General features: G+C 45.1%; 1 protein-coding gene across 1 annotated transcript in view; it reads right to left on the bottom strand.

The window, feature by feature from the left end:
- MICU2 (mitochondrial calcium uptake 2) overlaps positions 1-19,234 on the bottom strand; it is an 80,954-nt gene that overhangs the window by 42,579 nt on the left and 19,141 nt on the right. Inside the window, exon 2 of the mRNA XM_040988373.1 lies at positions 10,039-10,180. Coding sequence (XP_040844307.1) covers positions 10,039-10,180 — 142 coding nt within the window. The remainder of the gene's footprint in view (positions 1-10,038; positions 10,181-19,234) is intronic.

The following is a 19,234-nucleotide window of genomic DNA, read 5'->3' on the forward strand; positions in this document are numbered from 1 at the left end:
CACACGCGGCATGAACTTCCCTTTCCACTCTGAAACGCTCTTCTCTGGGAAGTCCCTTAGTGCAGCAAGGCCGTTTGTGAACATCCAGGGCACATAGTGAGCACTTTTAGACGTGCCTCACTGGTAGTTCAGGCTGTTTAATTTCAATAATACAACCACTGGAGAAAATTGGACTATGTGGTGTTAATAAACTTTCAAAAATTATTTCTGTCTTTTTTTTTTTAAGATTTATTTATTCATTGGAAAGTCAGATATACAGAGAGGAGGAGAGACAGAGAGGAAGATCTTCCATCTGATGATTCACTCCCCAAGTGAGCGCAACGGCTGATGCTATGCTGATCCAAAGCCAGGAGCTAGGAGCTTCTTCTGGGTCTCCCACATGGGTGCAGGGTCCCAAAGCATTGGGCCGCTCCAGACTGCTTTCCCAGGCCACAAGCAGGGAGCTGGATGGGAAGTGGAGCTGCCGGGATTAGAACCGGCGCCCATATGGGATTCCAGCACGTTCAAGGTGAGGACTTTAGCGGCTAGGCCAGGGTGCCGGGTCCTATTTCTGTCTTTTAAAGTTAAAACACGGTGAATATGACTACACAGTTTTTAGAAATGCCAATGACTATATTTGTAAGTTTGGGTGTTACCATTTTGGGATGGTTTACAGTCATTGATGAACTTTACTGTGCCAGCCAACTCTACATCCTAACGAAGGGTGCTATTATGAGATCCTCAAATAGCTGAAGGTTACTATTTAACTTACCAATCTAAACATCTGAGTTTCTATGATGCAAACATACGTAGGAATACTGGTAACAAATTTCAGAAAACTGCAACATATGCATTCTATCTTTCTTTACAGTGTTAAAATAAATTGATCATGATTTATATGCCTTATAATGCTTTCCCTAAAGTTATGCATGAATTATTTACTAACATATACACTTTTATTTTTAAATAACCAAGGCTAGGTTCATTAAAAGATCTGGGCCTGGTGTGATGGCCCAGCAGCTAAATTCTTGCCTTGCATATGCCAGGGTCCCATATGCACGCTGGTTTGTGTCAAGCTACTCCATTTCCCATTCAACTCCTTATTTGTGACCTGGGAAAGCATTCAAGGACGGCCCAAAGCTTTGGGACCCTGCACCCGCGTGGGAGACCCAGAAGAAGCTCCTGGGTCCTGGCTTTGGATCGGCTCTGCTCTGGCTACTGTGGCCACTTGGGGAGCAAACCTGTAAATGGAAGATCTTTGTCTCTCCTTGTCTTTGTAGATCTGAACTGCCTTTAAAATAAGAATAAATAAGTCTTTAAAGAGATTGTTTTATCAAATTCAGAAAATATAAAATACCAAGAATTTGAGGTAGCAAGATAGTTTGTAAAATTTAAAGATCAATACTAAAGAGTCTTATTTGTTTGCAACTAGATTCCTTTTTAATCTTGTAAAAATCTTTGCATTAGGGGCCAGTGTGGCAGCCTAACAGTCTAATTTCTGCCTTTAGTACTGGCCTCCCATATGGGTGCTGGTTTGGGTTCTGGCTGTTGCACTGCTGAACAGGCTTCCTGTCTGGCCTGGTAAAGCAGCGGAGAGATGGCCCACGTCTTGGGACCTCTGCACCCACACAGGAGGACCGAAGGAAGCTCTCGATCCCGGCTTTGGATTGGCTCAGTTCCAGCCATTACAACCATTTGGGGAGTGAACCAGCAGATGGAAGACTATTTTTGTTATGTGCTTAAGATAAATGACAAACATGAGTGTACTCAAAAACTTAATAGAAAATGCACATTATCTTTTTAAAAACATGTCCTTCCTCTTTAGTTGAAGCTGACGGAGAATGAGTTCTAATCCACTCAGTGATTCACTCTTCCACACCCCAGGCTGGCCCAGGGCAAAGCCGTAGCCTGAAACCCCAGCCAGTTTTGCCCCTGGGTGGCAGGGCCCAGTGCTTGGCCCCCGGGGCTGCCTGCCAGGGCTGGCAGCAACAGGCAGCTGGGTCAGAAGCCGATCCAGGACTCACACTCGGGGACTCGAACGCAGGACGTGGCTGTCCTGATCTTAACTGCTGTGCAAGCACCTGCCCCACATCCTCTTTCAGTGTCTGAAAGATTTGTTCATTTGTATCGGAAAGGCAGATTTACAGAGGGAAGGGGAGACAGAGGTCTTTCATTCGCTGGCCCGCTCCCCCAATGGCCACGATGGTAGGAGTTGAACCGATCTGGAGCCAGGAGCCAGGAGTCAAGGAATCAGGAGGTGCTTCCAGGTCTTCCATGTGGGTGCAGAGGCCCAAGGACTTGAGCCATCTTCCACTGCTTTCACAGGGTAGCTGGATTGGAAGTAAAGCAGCCAGTGCTAGAACTGGCACACAAATGGGATGCCAGCACTGCAGGCCGAGGATTAGCTGGTTAATCCACTGCACCAGCCCCCCTTCCAATTATCTTTTTTTTTTTTAATTTTAAATTTTATTATTTTATAATGTGGTTCTATAGGCTCTGGGATGTCCCTACTTTCCTTATATTATTACAATAGTATAGTCCTTCATAAATAGTCCTAAGTCTGTCATTCTGCTATTTAGGTGCATCCTGACATTGTAGGTGTCATTCCCTGAATGGTTTGAAGAATCCTTGTATGTCAGCCACTTCCCCACCCCCTCCATGGGAGAAGGCAAATCACTATGACACAAGTTTGGCTCAGGAAGTAGAACGTTTTTAGGGACTCTACCTATTTTAAAGATAACGCCATGCATCTTTCAGCATTCAGGGGATTTATGAAGTAAACACCAGGTTCAGAACATCATGTTATAGGCAAGTGTAAAAATCAAAATGTGTTTATACATATAAAGTGTTATTACAGATCAAGTAAGTCTTTGCCTCTAAAATACAGTTATCTGACAATCACAGTCATAAAACATCATCAACGTTTATAAGTCGATTGCCTTTTGAAATACAGAACTTGGGGCAATGGAGACACTGCCATCATTGCATATCTTTTTCGTAAACAGAGAGAAACCTGCCATCGGGATTAGCATTAGCACAGGACAGACATGATTATTCTGTTATTTATTTTTCAGGCACAGATATTATAGAACCAATCCCTGGTACAACTTTCAAATATCTCTGATAAAAGGAAAACTTGAGGGGGGGAGGAAAGAAAAATTCAGTGGTACAATTTTCCTTCAATAAAGTGGTGAGTTAAGCGTTTGGTTGTAGAGAAAATTGGAAATACGTCATCACAAACATAAAGGAAGAAAAACGGGAAAGGAAAGAGAGGAGGAAGGCAAGAAAAGGATGGGGAGTGTGGTTATTGGCTTAGAACTGCACCAAGGAAATACATTAACTCTGTTCTTCATATTAATGAAAAATTTAAAAAGCACATGGTGTATTAATTGCACTGGAATAGTTGAAGAATGAGTACAAAGGGGCCCAGCACAATTGCTTCATCGGCTAATACTCCCCCTGCACGCGCTGGCATCCCACATGGGCCTGGTTTGTGTCCCGGCTGCTTCACTTCCCATCCAGCTCCCTGCTTGTGGCCTGGGAAAGCAGTGGAGAATGGCTCAGGGCCTTAGGCTCCTGGTTCCTGGCTCCTGACTTAGCACTGAGTCAGCTCCAGCCACTGTGGCCTTGGCGGGTGGACCAGCGGGTGGAAGATCTTAGTCTCTCATCTCTCTGTAAATTTGGCTTTCCAATAAAAACAGATACACCTGGCAATACAGAGATGAAAACTCGCCTTTTTTTACACTTTAATTATCTTATTTATATGAGGTGAACACATGCCTTGTGTTTCATTTCCCATCCTGCCATCCCTCCTGCTTTATTATTTTTAATTTTTGCAATGACATGTTTTCAGTGTATTTTGCAGTCAGAAGCTGCATCCTCCACTGAATGAAGAATTCCACAAGTAGAGCAGCACAGCAGGACACGCAGCTGCTCCTCCAGTGCGCGCACAGGGCTGTGAACGGCAGTCAAATCTCCACATCCCATTTTTGGCACTTTGTATACCAGTTAGCACAAATCAGAGAAAATACGTATTATAAAAAAACCCTCCCTCGATTGCATCTCTGCCTTCGTCTATCGCTTCATCTCTCACCATCTCTCTGTGACAAATCACACTGGTACCATTTTTTGGTCCTTTTCTGTTTTCTCTTTCCCCCTCTCTTCTACATGCACTCCGGTTAGGCTTTCGCTTACACAGGACTCCACCACAACTGTTCTTACACAGGTCACCCACGACCCTCTCGCCCGGTCCAGTGGTCAGCTCTCTGTCCTGGTCTTCCTTGACCGCCCAGTGGGGTTTCTCAGTGAGTTACCCCTGCCTCCTTGGAAGATTTTCTTTACTTAAATCCCACAATGCTTTGCTTCCTCCTGCCTGTCTAAGTGCTTTCCCACCTTCGCCTGCGTCGTGTCCTCATCTCTCCAGCCTCCGGGTGCAGGGTACAGTCCTGGCTTCTTATCTACACTCATTTTTGAGATATCATAATGTACCTGTTATACATTATACTATACTAAAAATATACTGAATATACTGAAGCCATTTGGGGAGTGAGCAAGTGGATGGAAGATCTCTCTCTCTCCTTCTCTGTAAATCTGTATTTCTAATCAAAATGAATAAATCTTTAAAAAAAAACAGTTTACAAAAAAACGAAAGCAGCAATGATGGGACTGGAGAAGATGGGGCAGGAATCTGCCTTAGCAGTACCACCTCCAATTAAAAAGGGTAGGAGAGGACGTGGTCTGAGTTAGCCAGGGAGGGTGCGAAGAATTCCTTGGGGTGGGGCCTTAACCTGCTCAGTTAGAAATAGGCGAACTCATAAGAGTGAAGGGAAGATGTGATAAAACAAAAAGTCTGAACACAGCAGAAGCTCAGAGAGCTGGAGGAGGAGGAAGCTGACACGTGAAAGCACGTGGAGAGCCTGCGTGAAGCTCACGGCTATGACTCAGGTGGCTCACGTGCACAGTTCCCAGCAGGCTGAGGTCAACGGGGGGGGGGGGGGGTAAAGGGAAGACCACAGCCACAAGCAGCAGAGTGACAAGATGACAAAGGCTGCAGTGACAGGGAGGGAACAAGATCCAGACGCGGCGGATCTCTTGGCAATACTGGGACGGCTGAAGCTAAAAGCTTCAAGAAGCAGAATTCAGTGTATGGGATATTAAACAGCAGGGAAGATGGAAGAAAAATTAAGTTGCTGCCAGAGAGTGGCATTCCAAAATTTGAGATTCTAAAAGCAGAGGGATTGCACGGAACAAACATGGAACATGCATGTCACCGAGATCCAGAATTCAGAACTAAAAGCCGAAACAAACACAGTGGAAAAGAGTGCAAAGGGAGGAATTCTCAGAGGACTTTTCATGGTTTTTTGTGCGTACAAGGAAGACGCTAATCTTAAGCTACATGGGACAACAGAGAATGAGCAGCCAGTGTCTAAGTGAAAGACGAATACGAGACAGACTGCATCACATCCATTATTATTAAGAGTGCATTATTTGTAAAAAGCTCATAAAATAAGGATCTAACAATCTTGTAGTTTTCTGTTTATTCACGCAGATCACAGATCAGTAGGTGGCCCCATTTTCCTTTCTTTTGCTGTTCAGCATGATCCCTAAGAATGCAACCAAGATTACTATTCTTATCTGTGATGAAAAATGAAGAATTACATCACATGCATAAAGGACGGATTATTTAGCCTGCACAATTACAGAATTCTTCAGTTTACTAAATGCCTTTTGACTGCATGTAGCTACATTCCAATGAATAATAAAAGTGAAAACACTACACATTTAACCACAGCTTGCTTTAGTTCCTTGAACATGTTCACGGCGGTTCTGGAGCCCTCTTCTAAACGGGCTATCGAGTTGCAACTGCGAGGACTTTCTGTTGCCCTCTTAACCGTCCGCTGAGGTCACACTTTCCTCTTTTTGTATGTCTTGCAATTTTCTGTGGGGAACTGGATGTTCTGAGTTTACTCTGCAGCACCCCCAGGTAATTCTCTCCTCCCCCCAGGGCTCTGTCCCAATCCTTTGCCCATCTGGCTGTTACTTCTGGCAGTGTGGACGCCCAGCTGTGGCAACTGTTTCGGCCTGCCTACAGTCACCTGCAGATGGCGCTGATTCTCTGAGCGCTCCTTTCTGGGCGGCTCCCGCTCTCCCTGGGAGGGTGATGGCTTCGGTGTGCCCAGTCACCTAGGGATGTTGGCAGTTTTGCTGGTTTTCTAGGCCTCTTTTCCTGACTATACCAAGATGTTAAGCGCCCCTAATTGCCAGTTGATTGTTGTGCTGTGTTCAAGAACGTCTTGGAACATGAACTGCTCTAGAGCTAAACCAAGCAAAGTTAGAATCATCTGAAGGAATAATTTCCATGGTCTTTGTCTACTATTGGTTACGATCCCAGAAGGGGTCCCTTTCGCTTAGTTCTCTTCTGCCCAGCAGCCAGCCCGCAGTTGAGCTCAGTTTCATTGAGTACATAAGCATCCTCCCAGTTATCTTTCACCACAATCTCCACTTACTTTTAAAGAGTGGACCATGAACTTCTGCTTTTCTATTTTCTATTGGAAAGGGTCAGCTTCTTTCTCTCTCCTTCTTTCTTTCCCTCATTCCTTCTCTCTCTCTTTTTTTTTTTGTCCTTTTTCTCCATCTATAGAAGAGGGCTTACAAACTGGTAACTACAGTTCCAATTATGCTTGTAGAAATGTCTAGCTGGGAATGTTTTCCCATTTAGAACCTGTAACCACACCTAGACTCTCCAGCCAGCCTTATTATACTGTCTCACCATTTATTTTATAATGACTCAGTTAATGCCCTGTCATTTTGTGCCCAGTGCTGTATGCTTTACCCCGTACACTACTGGCTACATAGAAATGCCATTTCTTTTCCTTATCTGGGTAGACCCTTAAAGGTATTTTCTCCAAATAACACAAAAGTGTTTCCAAAAAGGAACTGGAGAATCTTAGTTGTTCAACAAATAGCTAACTTCACAAAGGACTTATTTTTATTTTTATTGCAAAGTCAGACTTAAAGACAGAAAGAGAGAAAGATCTTCCATCTGTTGGCTCACTCCCTAAGTGGCTGCAATGGCCAGAGCTGAACCAATCCAAAACCAGGAGCTTCTTCCAGTCTCCCACGTGGGTGCAGGGTCCCAAGGCTTTGGTCCGTCCTCCACTGCTTTCCCAGGCCACAAGCAGGGAGCTGGAAGGGAAGAGCTGGGACACGAACTGGCACCCATATGGGATCCTAGCACATGCAAATGAGAACTTTAGCCTCTGGGCTATAGCGCTGGGCCCAGTTTATATACATATTTTTAAGAGAATAGAAATTATATACCCTCTTCACCTCTTAGCTTGGCTATATGTTTTTTTTCACCCTTGAAACACTTTATCTCATCCTTTTCTATACTTCTGTATCATGATAAAGTAGTACTAGATTTGAATGAGAGACCTTTTCTTCCAGCTACTGCATCATATTTCACTGAACAGAGAGAACTGCGTTAGGTAAGGCTTATAATAATTACTGTCATGGAAATCACATCATTTGCTTCAAACATACGTAAATGTTTGGATGCCGTCATGGAAGATTTAATGCACAAAGTACTGATTTGTATAGAAGTATTATTTAGGATGCAAACCATAATTATGTGAAAGCATTTTTCATACCTATGTTTCAGAATGTCTATGTATTAGCATTGGGAACACAAAACAAGATAAACAAACAGCTTCTTTTGTGCTTTAGAATAAGCTCAAGTGCGTTCAAGTTTATGTATATATGCCCTTTGTTTTACATTTAAAAATGTACAATAGTATTTTTGTGTAAAGACACATCAATGATTAGAGACTTAAAAGAGCGGAACAGGATGGTTTGCTTTGCTGTTTCTGTCAACAAATTATCTGAATGAAAGAATAGTGAAGTTAATTAATTCATTTTTAAAATCTACGAATCGTTTCTGTAAAAATTAAGATCAGAAAGCACATTTACTTGCCTTATTCAATCTACTATTTTTCTTTTGTTTTTAAAAAGATTTATTAATTTTTATTGGAAAGTCAGATATACAGAGGGGAGAGGAGACAGAGAGGAAGATCTTCCATCTATTGATTCACTCTCCAAGTGAGCGCAATGGCCGGAGCTGAGCCAGTCTGAAAGCAGGAGCCAGGAGACTCTTTCGGGAGTCCCATACAGGTGCAGGGTCCCAAGGTCCTAAGCTGTCCTCCACTGCTTTCCCAGGCCACAATCAGAGAGCTGGATGGAAAAAGGTGCTGGGATTAGAATTGGCACCCATATGGGATCCCGGGGCACTCAAGGCAATGGCTTTAGCCACTAGGCTCCTGCACCAGACTGACTCTACTATTTTTCAATGCCTTCATGTCTCTCTTTTTGTAGAGTCATAGTGGACTCTCATCAGCTTCTTCAGGGCGTCCTTCATGTCTTTATTCCTTAATGTGTAAATGAAGGGGTTGAGACTTGGAGTGACGATGGTGTCAAAGAGGTTGAGGAATTTGCCCTGGTCTTTGGAGGCACGGTTCCCTGGTTGCAAGTACATGTAAACAACAGTTCCACAGAAGATGGACACTACAGTGCGAGGAGATCCACAGGTGTTCACTGCTTTTTGCTGGCCTGCTTTTGACCTCATCCTCAAGCTTGGCTATGTGTTAATCAACATTACTTATCTTCCCAAAGAATTTGCTTTTAGATTGATTATTTTTCTACCAATTTTCTAGATTTCTGTTTTAAGTGTTATGATTTCTTCACTCAGTTTAGATTTAACTTGTTGTTCTGAGTTTATGCCTGTCTCCATAACTCTGCCCTTCAAAGAAAAAAAAAACCCTTAGATTAATTTTAATTTTCTCTATTATCTTCTTTTAATGTTACTAATTCCTCTAAAATCTGTGTTTTCCCTGCATCCTACAAACTCTGATATCATCTTCAACTTCATTTGGTTCAAAACATTTTGGCCCCATATGTTATTTAGAATAACAAGTGTGATGTTTAATTTCTATGTATTATGAGATTTTTCATTGATCTTTCTGTTACTCAAGTCTGGTTTGACTCTACTTGATTTACAATTTTATTACCTTGAAGATTTTTGTTTATTGGTTTTCAAGGTCAGAGTTACAGAAGAAGGAGAGACAAGATCTTCCACCTGTTGGTTCACTCCCCAGATGGCTCCAATGGCCAGCGTGGGTCAGACTGAAGCCCGGAGTCAGGAGCTCCATCAGGGTCTCCGACGCTTGTGGCAGGGGCCCAGACACTTGGGCCATCTGCTCTTGCCTTTCCCAGGCCACAGGCAGGGAGCTGGATTAGCGGATCAGCTGGGTCACAATCCAGTACTCAAGGAGGATGCCAGTTCCTCAGGCTTATCCACTATTAATGCTGGCCGCCTATAGCCTTATTCGACTGTGATTTAAAAAGAAAAAAGATTTATTTATTTTTTTATTTCAAAGACAGAGTTACACAGAGAAGGAGAAGGAGAGAGAGAGAGAGAGAGAGCTCGCTCTTCTATCTGTGTACTTTCTGTTCTTGCTTCAGCAGCACATATACTAAGATTGGAACCATGTGCATACTTTTCAAACATTCTGCTTTTCTCATCTCTCTCCCTGCTTTTCAGATGGGAATGTTCCCACGAATACACCTTCACGATCGCTCATCCTTTCCTTGGACAGGACCATTTTCTATCAAAGGCATACTTCCATTTCTGCTACAATATTTTTGACTTTCTCTCCCTTCCTTCTTCCTATCCTTTGCCTAATTTTAAACTCCAACGTTCCCAAAGACTAGCATCTAGGAAAAAATACTAATAATTATTTAGTGGCATTTAAAAATCAACATATTTTTCCTATCTCTTCAGAATAAACCTGTATGCAAAGCAAGCATTTCTAAGATAAATACATATAAAAGTTCCCTCTTGTACCAGAACGAACGAAAGGTCTAACAGACAATAAATGCATGGTACAAAGAATGATAAGAAAATAAAGGAAAGCTGTTACCAATTTTAAAAGGCAGGATTTTCAGCCTGGAAGTTTGATGCTTTTGAACTTAGGGAAAAAACAACCAACCAAGCAAACAACTCACGTTCCATTTCTTCAAACATGACTGAGAAGAGGAAGTCTCGTGGCGTCATGTAATATTCTCCTTCATGTTCCAGTGAAGAAAACTGCATGAACCGCTGTTTGCGAAGAGATGGTCTCTCCATGGCTCCATGGTCAACATTTTTCTAAAAGATATAAAATTTGCAATTTAGAAATTTTTCGGTGTTATTTCTAAACTCACCTACTTAAAATCTTTGAAGGATGATTTTCTTGTTTAGGTCTGACAACTTCCAAACTTCTGGATGATTTATTTATTTTTATTTATTTCCTTTTTACAGGAAAGTGGGTAAGACTATTATTTCCACATTTTTTTTTTTCTGAATTTGAGGTAAAGGAGGAGATAAAGGGAGAAGCCCCACCCAGTCTCCTATCTATCCCATGTCCCTGATGTGGGGCATGCTCTGAGATACTTGCTCAGGTGGTTTTGATAATTCAACAGTCATGAATTGTTGCCAATCTCGCCACTCCAAGCACGATGAGGTCGCTGCAGAATCCACTGATTGACATAGTCCACCTTGGAGTCTCTGTGCCCAGTTTTTCACTGCCAACATATGGTTGGGGTTGTTGACTGATTTGTTCTGTCCTCTGTTATGGTGCCAGGTATCAGATCTTTGCAGGTCTCGATGGACTGCCATACCCTCTTTGTGCACCTGGTTATGCTGTCCACTGCTCCATCTGAGCCTCTCAGGAGGCTCGGCTCTGGCACTTGCACTCCATGGGCAGGCTATGGAACCTGTACTTCTCTTAATGGTTAGGGTTCTGAGTCAGTTCGATTGGGGAAATCCCAATAGAAACTTTGAGGCGATCCCAGACCAGATTCTTGTGTGTACTTGCAAGTACAGGGCCCGGCACAGTCCATCACCCCAATCAGCTGGGGGTTGCAACTGCTTGGTCGGTTCTGTTTCCAGCCTTGTCTTCCCCTGGAAACAACGGGTGTTGCAGTCCAGCCTGATTCTGCCCACCACACACTTGACCCCCACATTAACCAGTGGGAGCAGCCTAGTTGGAGCAACCCAAAATAACCCCCACCAGGCTCGTCCCCTGCCCTGGTTCCTGTGCTTGCCAGTATGTACAGCAGACTAGTCCAATCTGTCCTACATCCCATTCAGCTCTCATACATGTCAATGGGCACTGAAGCCTAATTCAACCCAACCAGCCCTACTTTCCAGCCCACACAGATGTTGTTGGGTGTCTGTCTAGCCACCCCAGCCCCTGTCCTAGTTTCAGTGCTCTCCAGTGGGAGTGGTAACCCAAGAGGGAGGATCCCACTATTTCCCTTCTAGGCCACTTCCACTCCTGGATTATGCACTCCAGGTGGTTCTGTGGTTTAACTTGACAGATTCAGCCTCCAGTGTCAGCCTCTGCCAGCTGATGCTGCGGCAAAGCCCAACCAACCCTCACCCACTCTAATTTTTGCTTGTATCAGTTGGAACAGCCAGCCCAACCTGGCTTTTCCTGATCTAGCTCACATGAGGTCACAGGTGTTGTAGCCCTGCCTGGTCTGATCTGTTCCCATCCTAACTCACACTCTCCAGTGGTTGTCAGCAAGGGAGCCCACATTCCCCCTGCCGGCTCTGCCACCTTTCCCTGGTTCTCATGTATGCTGTTTGGGCACTGCGGCCACATCTGGTACGGGTCACTTCACCTTGGCATTCTGTAATGGGCACTGGTTTGTGTTGCTGAACCTGGCCCCACCTACACTCTGTTCGGGTGCTTGGATTCACCAGCAGGTGGTATGAACTGGTTCAGCCTGGTCTGCCCCCGATCTGTGCCAAATGTATGCCAGTGGGTACCCTTCCCTGGCCTGGTCTAGGCTGTTCCCTATTGTGCTTCTTGCGCTCACCTGCAGGGACTGTGTCCTGCCAGAGGAGTTGCCCAAGCTCCTCCATCAGAACCTCTCCCAATGCCAGATTTCATGCATATCGGTGGGTCATGAGACAGCCCTATTCAGTTCACCCACTGTCCTAGCAGGAGCAGTGGCCTTTCCTGACTGGCCTTCAACCCAATCTGGTTCTTACTGTTGGATGTTTCAGCCCAGCCAAGGCTCGCTGATGATTTATTTAACGAGTATATACCAAGTGCATACTCTTCACTGTCTTCTTTAAAAAATTATTTACTTGAAAGATTTATTTAGAGAAAGGAGGAGATCTTCCATCTACTGTCTCACTCCCCAGATGGCCACAAAGGCTTGGAGGACAAAGCCAGGATCAGGCACTTTGGCCAGGCCTACCACGTGGGTGGAGGTGGCCCAAGCAATCAGGCATGTTCCTTTGCTTTCCCAAGCACATCAGCAGGGAGCTGGATCAGAAGTGGAGCAGCTGAGGTTCAAACTAGTGCCCTGATGGGCTGTCGACACTGCGGGTGATAGCTTAACCCACAGTGCCACAGCTTTGTATTGTTTTATGCACTGAAGATCCAGTTGTGAATAAGACGAACCGGAGGCAAGCTGCATCTTGGAAAGGGAGAATGTCAGTTAATACCTAATGTGTAAGATAATATAAAATAGTAAGAAGCTCCACGAGGAAATACAAAGCAGGCTAAGAAAGCAGGAAGGGACAGTGTTTTAGCAGGATTCTCAGGAAAGGTCTTCCAGAAGTGAGCTTCCCAGGCCGTGAGCTGCGGTGCCCACGGGGGGGAGGACCCACGGGGGAGGAGCAGGGGCTGTCCCAGGAAGGGCAGGGGGACACATCACCAAGTGGATGAAGTCAGAAAGGCAGGAAGGCAACAGAAAGCTGCACTTCCCTAAGAAGGAAATACTTTACTCTGCTTCCGGAAACCGAAGTGAGAAGGCACGAGGGGAAGTGAGTTAATGACTGTTAGCGTAACAGTCTGTTTTCTCCGCCACTAGATCTGGGCGCTGACCAGCTGCTAACGAAGACGGTGCTAACACTGTCAGTGTTAACTTTCCACGGAACCCTTACTAACCAAAAGGACTTCAACGTTTTAAAAAGGTGATTTAGTTATCCTTGCAACAAGACCACAACTGAAACAGGACTGAAAGGTAAAGGGCGGAGCCAGGCTTTAAAAAAAACTAAAATCAGGTCTGACTGACATGAAGGGCTTCAATCTCTTAATCACACACTACATGCTGCATAGGCCTGAGCACTGTGGCCAGGTGGCCTGGGGGACGGGGACAGGGCAGTCCACGTGGACAGTCACGCCAGGCGGCCTGGGGGATGGGGACAGGGCAGTCCACGTGGACAGTCACGCCAGGCGGCCTGGGGGACGGGGACAGGGCAGTCCACGTGGACAGTCACGCCAGGCGGCCTGGGGGACGGGGACAGGGCAGTCCACATGGACAGTCACGCCAGGTGGCCTGGGGGACGGGGACAGGGCAGTCCATGGACAGCCACGCCAGGCGGCCTGGGGGATGGGGACAGGGCAGTCCACGTGGACAGCCACGCCAGGCAGCCTGGGGGACGGGGACAGGGCAGTCCACGTGGACAGTCACGCCAGGCGGCCTGGGGGATGGGGACAGGGCAGTCCACATGGACAGTCACGCCAGGTGGCCTGGGGGACGGGGACAGGGCAGTCCACATGGACAGCCACGCCAGGCGGCCTGGGGGATGGGGACAGGGCAGTTCACGTGGACAGCCACGCCAGGCAGCCTGGGGGACGGGGACAGGGCAGTCCACATGGACAGCCACGCCAGGCAGCCCTGGGGGACGGGGACAGGGTAGTCCACGTGGACAGCCACGCCAAGGACGACAGTGAGAGTGCACACTGCTGTCCTGCAACACCCTGCCTGACAAATTCAAAAGGGGGAAATAGAAATTAGTTTCCTAAAACTCCCCCAATTCAAAGCTGTTGACAGTTCCTTTTCAGCTGACCCCAGTTCTCTGAACAATGGTGATCTTCCTCCTTAAGACAATAGGTCTCAGGCCCGATGCAATAGCATAGTGATTAAAGTCCTTGTCTTGCACGCACCAGGATATCCATATGATCACAGGTTCTAATCCTGGAGGCCCTCCTTCCCATCCAGCTCCCTGCTTGTGGCCTGGGAAAGCAGTCAAGGATGGCCCAAAACCTTGGGACCCTGCACCCGTGTGGGAGACCCAGAAGTTCCCGGATTCTGGCTTTGGATCGGCATAGCATCAACCATTGCGCTCACTTGGGGAGTGAACCATGGGATGGAAGATCTTCCTCTCTGTCTCTCCTCCTCTCTGTATATCCACCTTAACAAAACACAACACAACACAACAAAACAAAACAAAACACAACAAACAGGTTTCCTTGAGCAGCTAATTTTACACCTGTATTGTGCTCCATATTCAGAAAGTGTCCACAGCACACTGTACATACAAGGAACACTCTGTATGCAGACACATGGTAAAATAGATTTATTCGTTGAAAATATATATTGGTTTATTCAAGAAATTTTATTGAGCATCTATCGGAAAACAATGGTAAATAAAGCAAACATTCATTCCCAGAGCACTAAGCGCTCTGACAAATGAATTTACAGTTAGCCTATGGGCTGGGACAGGAAGAGAACAAAGGAGAGGGTACTGGCAGTTAAGCAGCAGCACCTGCAAAATCCCTGATACGAGGGAGAATACAGCATAGCAAAAGAATCAAAATAAGTTCAACTTGGGCAAATACTACATTAATTTTTGTTTATTATACAAATGTTAATTGTCTATCACCAGATAAGCAAAAGTTTAAATACAGAAAAAGTACAACTCGAATTCTTAATTAAATGTTAGGTCACTTACACGTCCAGGATTTAGGTTATTCGTAAGTGGCTGACAGTGCCCTTTGGGGCCAGGCTGCCTCCTGTGACGCTGGTGTCCCCTGTACGCACAGGCTGAAGTCCTGGCCGCTCCACTTCTGATCCAGCTCCCTGCTAACGGGTCTGTGCTCCGTTACCCTCACTGGAGTCCGGGATGCAATTTCAGGCACCTCTCCCATTTTTTTTTTTTTTTTTTGCAGAATTCAAGGGACAATCACACAGACGCAAGCACAAAAGTACCTAATACTTACTAAGTACGAAACACAGGCACCAACACCTTATCATTTCTGTTCTCACTCGGGCCTTAGAATGACCCTAACAAGACGTAATTTTCATCTTGATTTTTCAAAAGCAGCAGCTAAGGCTTGTCAGTTAACCATTTGACCTAGGTTAACTCAGCAGGTGACAGCATATGCAGTGTGCCCTTAACACCACCATCCCAGCCTACCTTCCTATGCTAACTCCTGTTAGAAAAGCTAAGTCAGGAAGTGCAAGACGCAAAGCGCGGGGAAAGATCAATGGGGATGTTGCTCTAACTTACTCAGTGCCGGGGACCTTTTTTTTTTTTTTTTCTGCCAAGGATCACTTATCTACTTAAGGCATTCAGAGGAAATCCAAAATGACCAACTTCTGCATGAGCCTGCTATAGATTTATTGGCTTTTGAGTCCCACTTACGACTGACTGCTCAGGCCTTGCCTGGCCCACGAACTGGGCTTTCCGCATCGCTGCTCTACAGAATACCAAGGAACACAGCAGGACAAGCCATCACTGAGGCCCTAGCAGTTGAGTTTTAAAAACACATATTAAATGAGAAATAGTATAATCAATGTGTATTATAAACTTATGCTTATCTAACAAATTGGGAAAACTCACCTGTCAGAGGCATTTTTAATCTTTTATTTATCTGCCAATGGTAACTGGCTGTATTTCATGTTTATAACTATTTTGAAGAAATCTCAAGACTTATTAGATGAAATTAATGGTCAAGAATATTACATCCAATTATATTGTTCCTACGATGCTTTATTGCATCATTTCCAGGAATGCACTGTAATAAAAACCAAGTTGTCTGGTTTTTGTCTAATTTTTCAACCAGACTGTAAATGCTTGGAGAATAATTCCATCTCATTTCACTGTGCTTTGCGAAAGCATGTAACTGGGTTTGTGCTAATGATAACATTGCTGATTTGCAACACAGAATTTTAACGGAGCCCTACAAATCATCGAGTCTAATGGTCTGTGCAAGGGCCCAGCAGGCAGCTCTGCCGAGTCATGCATTATGCTTAACTAGTTTGTTAACTACATCTAACAACTCTGGGAACGAGTGGCCAGTGTCTAAATGCTCCTCATTTAAGGCTTGCATTAATACATGCCAAAGGATCCTTTATTACTTTGAACAGTTAAATGCGTCATTTACAATGAGCCTTTGGTGAAGGCCTGGTCCTTGTTTCTCTCCTCTCCCTTCCTCCTGGATCCTGGAGCCGTTTCTGATCACACGTGAGTGCTCTCGCTCCTTCCCCCTTCGTACCATTTTTCTCTCTCCTTTCTTTATAAGTTTCAGGTGGCTTTTGTTGTCATTTTGGCTGCTGTTTTCACGTTCCTTGGACTAACCACACTGTTTCAGGGACTCAGTTTCTTTTCTCTGGTTCCTGCCGTCTCTTCCTGCAACGGGCAGGTTTGTGGCGGGATGGCTTCACAAACGAACTCAAACAAACAAAAAGGCTACATGGTAAAGTCAGCTAAGTATAGTCGGAGAGGGTGAGCATGTATGACTAATGCCAACTATCAAGTCATGTCTGAGAAGAACAATGTAAGTATGAGTGCCTTGTAAAATAGTAGGGAACTTCAAAAAGCTCCTGGAGGGCCCGGTGCTGTGGCAAAGTGCCTTAATCCCTGCTGGTTTAGGCCAGCATCCCACACTGAATGCAGGCAGGGGTCCCAGCAGCTCTGCTGTAGATCCTGCCTCCTAGCAGTACATATATACCTGGGAAAGCAGGAGATGGCCCATGTGCTTAGGCTCCTGCCATTCGCATGGGAGACCTGAGTGGGGTGCCTGGTTTCCGGCTTTGCCTGACTCAGCTCTGTCTGTCGCAGCCATTCGGGTAGTGAGCCAGCAAATGGACAAAGCTCTGCCCCTTCCTCCCTTTCAATGAATACTTCACTTTTTCTTTTTCAAAGTTCATGGAATGTATATCAAGGGGGCGGGGGGAAAGGGTTTCAAATGTTTTACATTAATTAAAACTTTCTTCTTTTTTTTTTAAGATTTTATTATTATTATTTTTTTATTGGAAAGGCGGATATACAGAGAGGAGAGACAGAGAGGAAGATCTTCCGTCCGATGATTCACTCCCCAAGTGAGCGCAACGGCTGATGCTATGCCAATCCGAAGCCAAGAGCCTCTTCCGGGTCTCCCAAGCGAGTGCAGGGTCCCAAAGCTTTGGGCTGTCCTCGACTGCCTTCCAGGGCCACAGGCAGGGAGCTGGATGGGAATTGGGGTTGCCGGGATTAGAACTAGCGCCCATATGGGATCCTGGGCGTGCAAGGTAAGGACCTTAACCACTGCGCCACCGCGTCAGGCCCAAAACTTTTTTCTTTACACAAACTTTCGAAAGTACCGTCCATATTACATGAGCTAGGCAATGAAAAAAAAAAAAAAACAATTCATCTTCAAAATTCCAGAACTGTTGTGCTTGGTTCTTCTGGGGGTGAATGGGTGGATGTGGGGAAGTCAAGTTGGAATGTTGGACAGCAAATGGTTAAAAGCCCCAGCTCTGAGGTCAAACTGCTGTGATTCAGATTCCAGTTCAGTCACTTAAGAGCTATGCAACCTTGGACCAATTACCTCTCCGCACCTCGGCTGACTCACATGAAAAATGAGGAAGCTGGAATCAAACTGCCTAGATTTAAACCCTTGATCCGTCACTTGGGCAAGTTGTATTACCCTTGAGTTAAATGATTGGCAAAATGGAGAAAACAATAGTGTCTGCTTCAAAGTGTTGTTGTTCTTCTTTCTGATAACAGCCTTCGATGAAATAATTAACATAAAATGTTGCCATAATGCTTGGCATACATTCAAGTGCTCTGGAGGTTCAGCTAAATACTCTAATAGAAATATAAACAAAATCCTGAGAAGGCAGAAAGAAGACCAAGTAACTGCCCTGCAGAAATAAGAAAGCAATCTAGGATAGGATATGTTTGAACTGGATCCCCAGGGTTGAGGAGGAGTTTCCAGGGACCAATAATACGACAAACTATGCTCCACTCGGGCTGAGATCTGGCCTGCTGCGTCTACAGTGTAGAGGGTCTTTCGGGGACATGGCAAAAAGGGCACACACCGTCACGGAGCTTGACATTTTCTGTTAATTTATATAATGGCCACCCTGTATGTAAGACACTAGAGTCTATATGGAAATAAATAGAATGCCTCATTCCATGACTAAGTACTTTATGTCCACACATCTAATAACCATGGTAAGTTTTAAAACTCCACCATTATTAAAAACACTAATTTACAATGCTAGAATCAATCACACTGATGGTAGAAAGATCTAACAGCCTAACAGTGAGGTAGGAGAGAAGAGTAACGTGACAGACATGGCTGAGGGGTTGCTGTGGTGAAGCAGGTAAAGCCAGCATTCCGTATGGCAGTGGTTCATGGTCCCACTACTCCACTTCTAATCCAGCACCCTGCTAATGGACCTGGGAAAGCAGCAGAGGTCAGCCCAAGTGCCTGGGCCCCTACATCCAAGCAGGGGACCTGGAACAATCTCCTGACTCCTGGCTTCGGGTGGGCTCAGCCCTGGCCATGTGGCCAACTGGAGAGTGAACAAGTGAATGGAAGATCTCTCTCTCTCTCCCTCCCTTTCTTTCCATCTATTTGTCTCTCTCTTACACACGCTAGCTCTGGCTTTCAAATGAACAAAATGAGTCTTAAAAAAAAATAATGAACATGGCTGCAAAAGTTTGTATCAGGGTTATCACAACCAACCAACCAACAGTTCTTGGGCCTAGCCATGGTGGTAGTCATCTTGTCCCTGGGAAATTAATTATGGAGGGAACAGCATGTTCAAAGCCTAGGGAATGGAAACACAGTTTAGCAGTTTTCAATGTGACTCTTAAATAACACTAAAGTGTTCTCTTGCTTACAAGAGTAATTATAATTAGAAGATTAACCTTCATGTACATGTGACAGTCCAATGATGATGGATTCAGCATTACTACCCATTTATTACACCTTTGCAGAATGCAAGTTGTATGAAAATGTAATGCATATATTTACATAAACTGCAACTGGTTAGAGCTGCGAGTGAGAGAGAACCACTTTCAGGAAAGTACAGGTAGACACAGTCCGGCGTTGCCCCAGTACTACTCCTGTTCGCATACTCTAGTTTCCAATACTTCTAGAAGTCCTCAGGCAAGCCTGATCAGCTCTAGAATCAGAAAATC

Source organism: Ochotona curzoniae, unplaced genomic scaffold (assembly GCF_017591425.1).
Source record: "Ochotona curzoniae isolate NIBS_2020 unplaced genomic scaffold, NIBS_Ocur_1.0 contig_4838, whole genome shotgun sequence".
NCBI lineage: Eukaryota > Metazoa > Chordata > Mammalia > Lagomorpha > Ochotonidae > Ochotona > Ochotona curzoniae.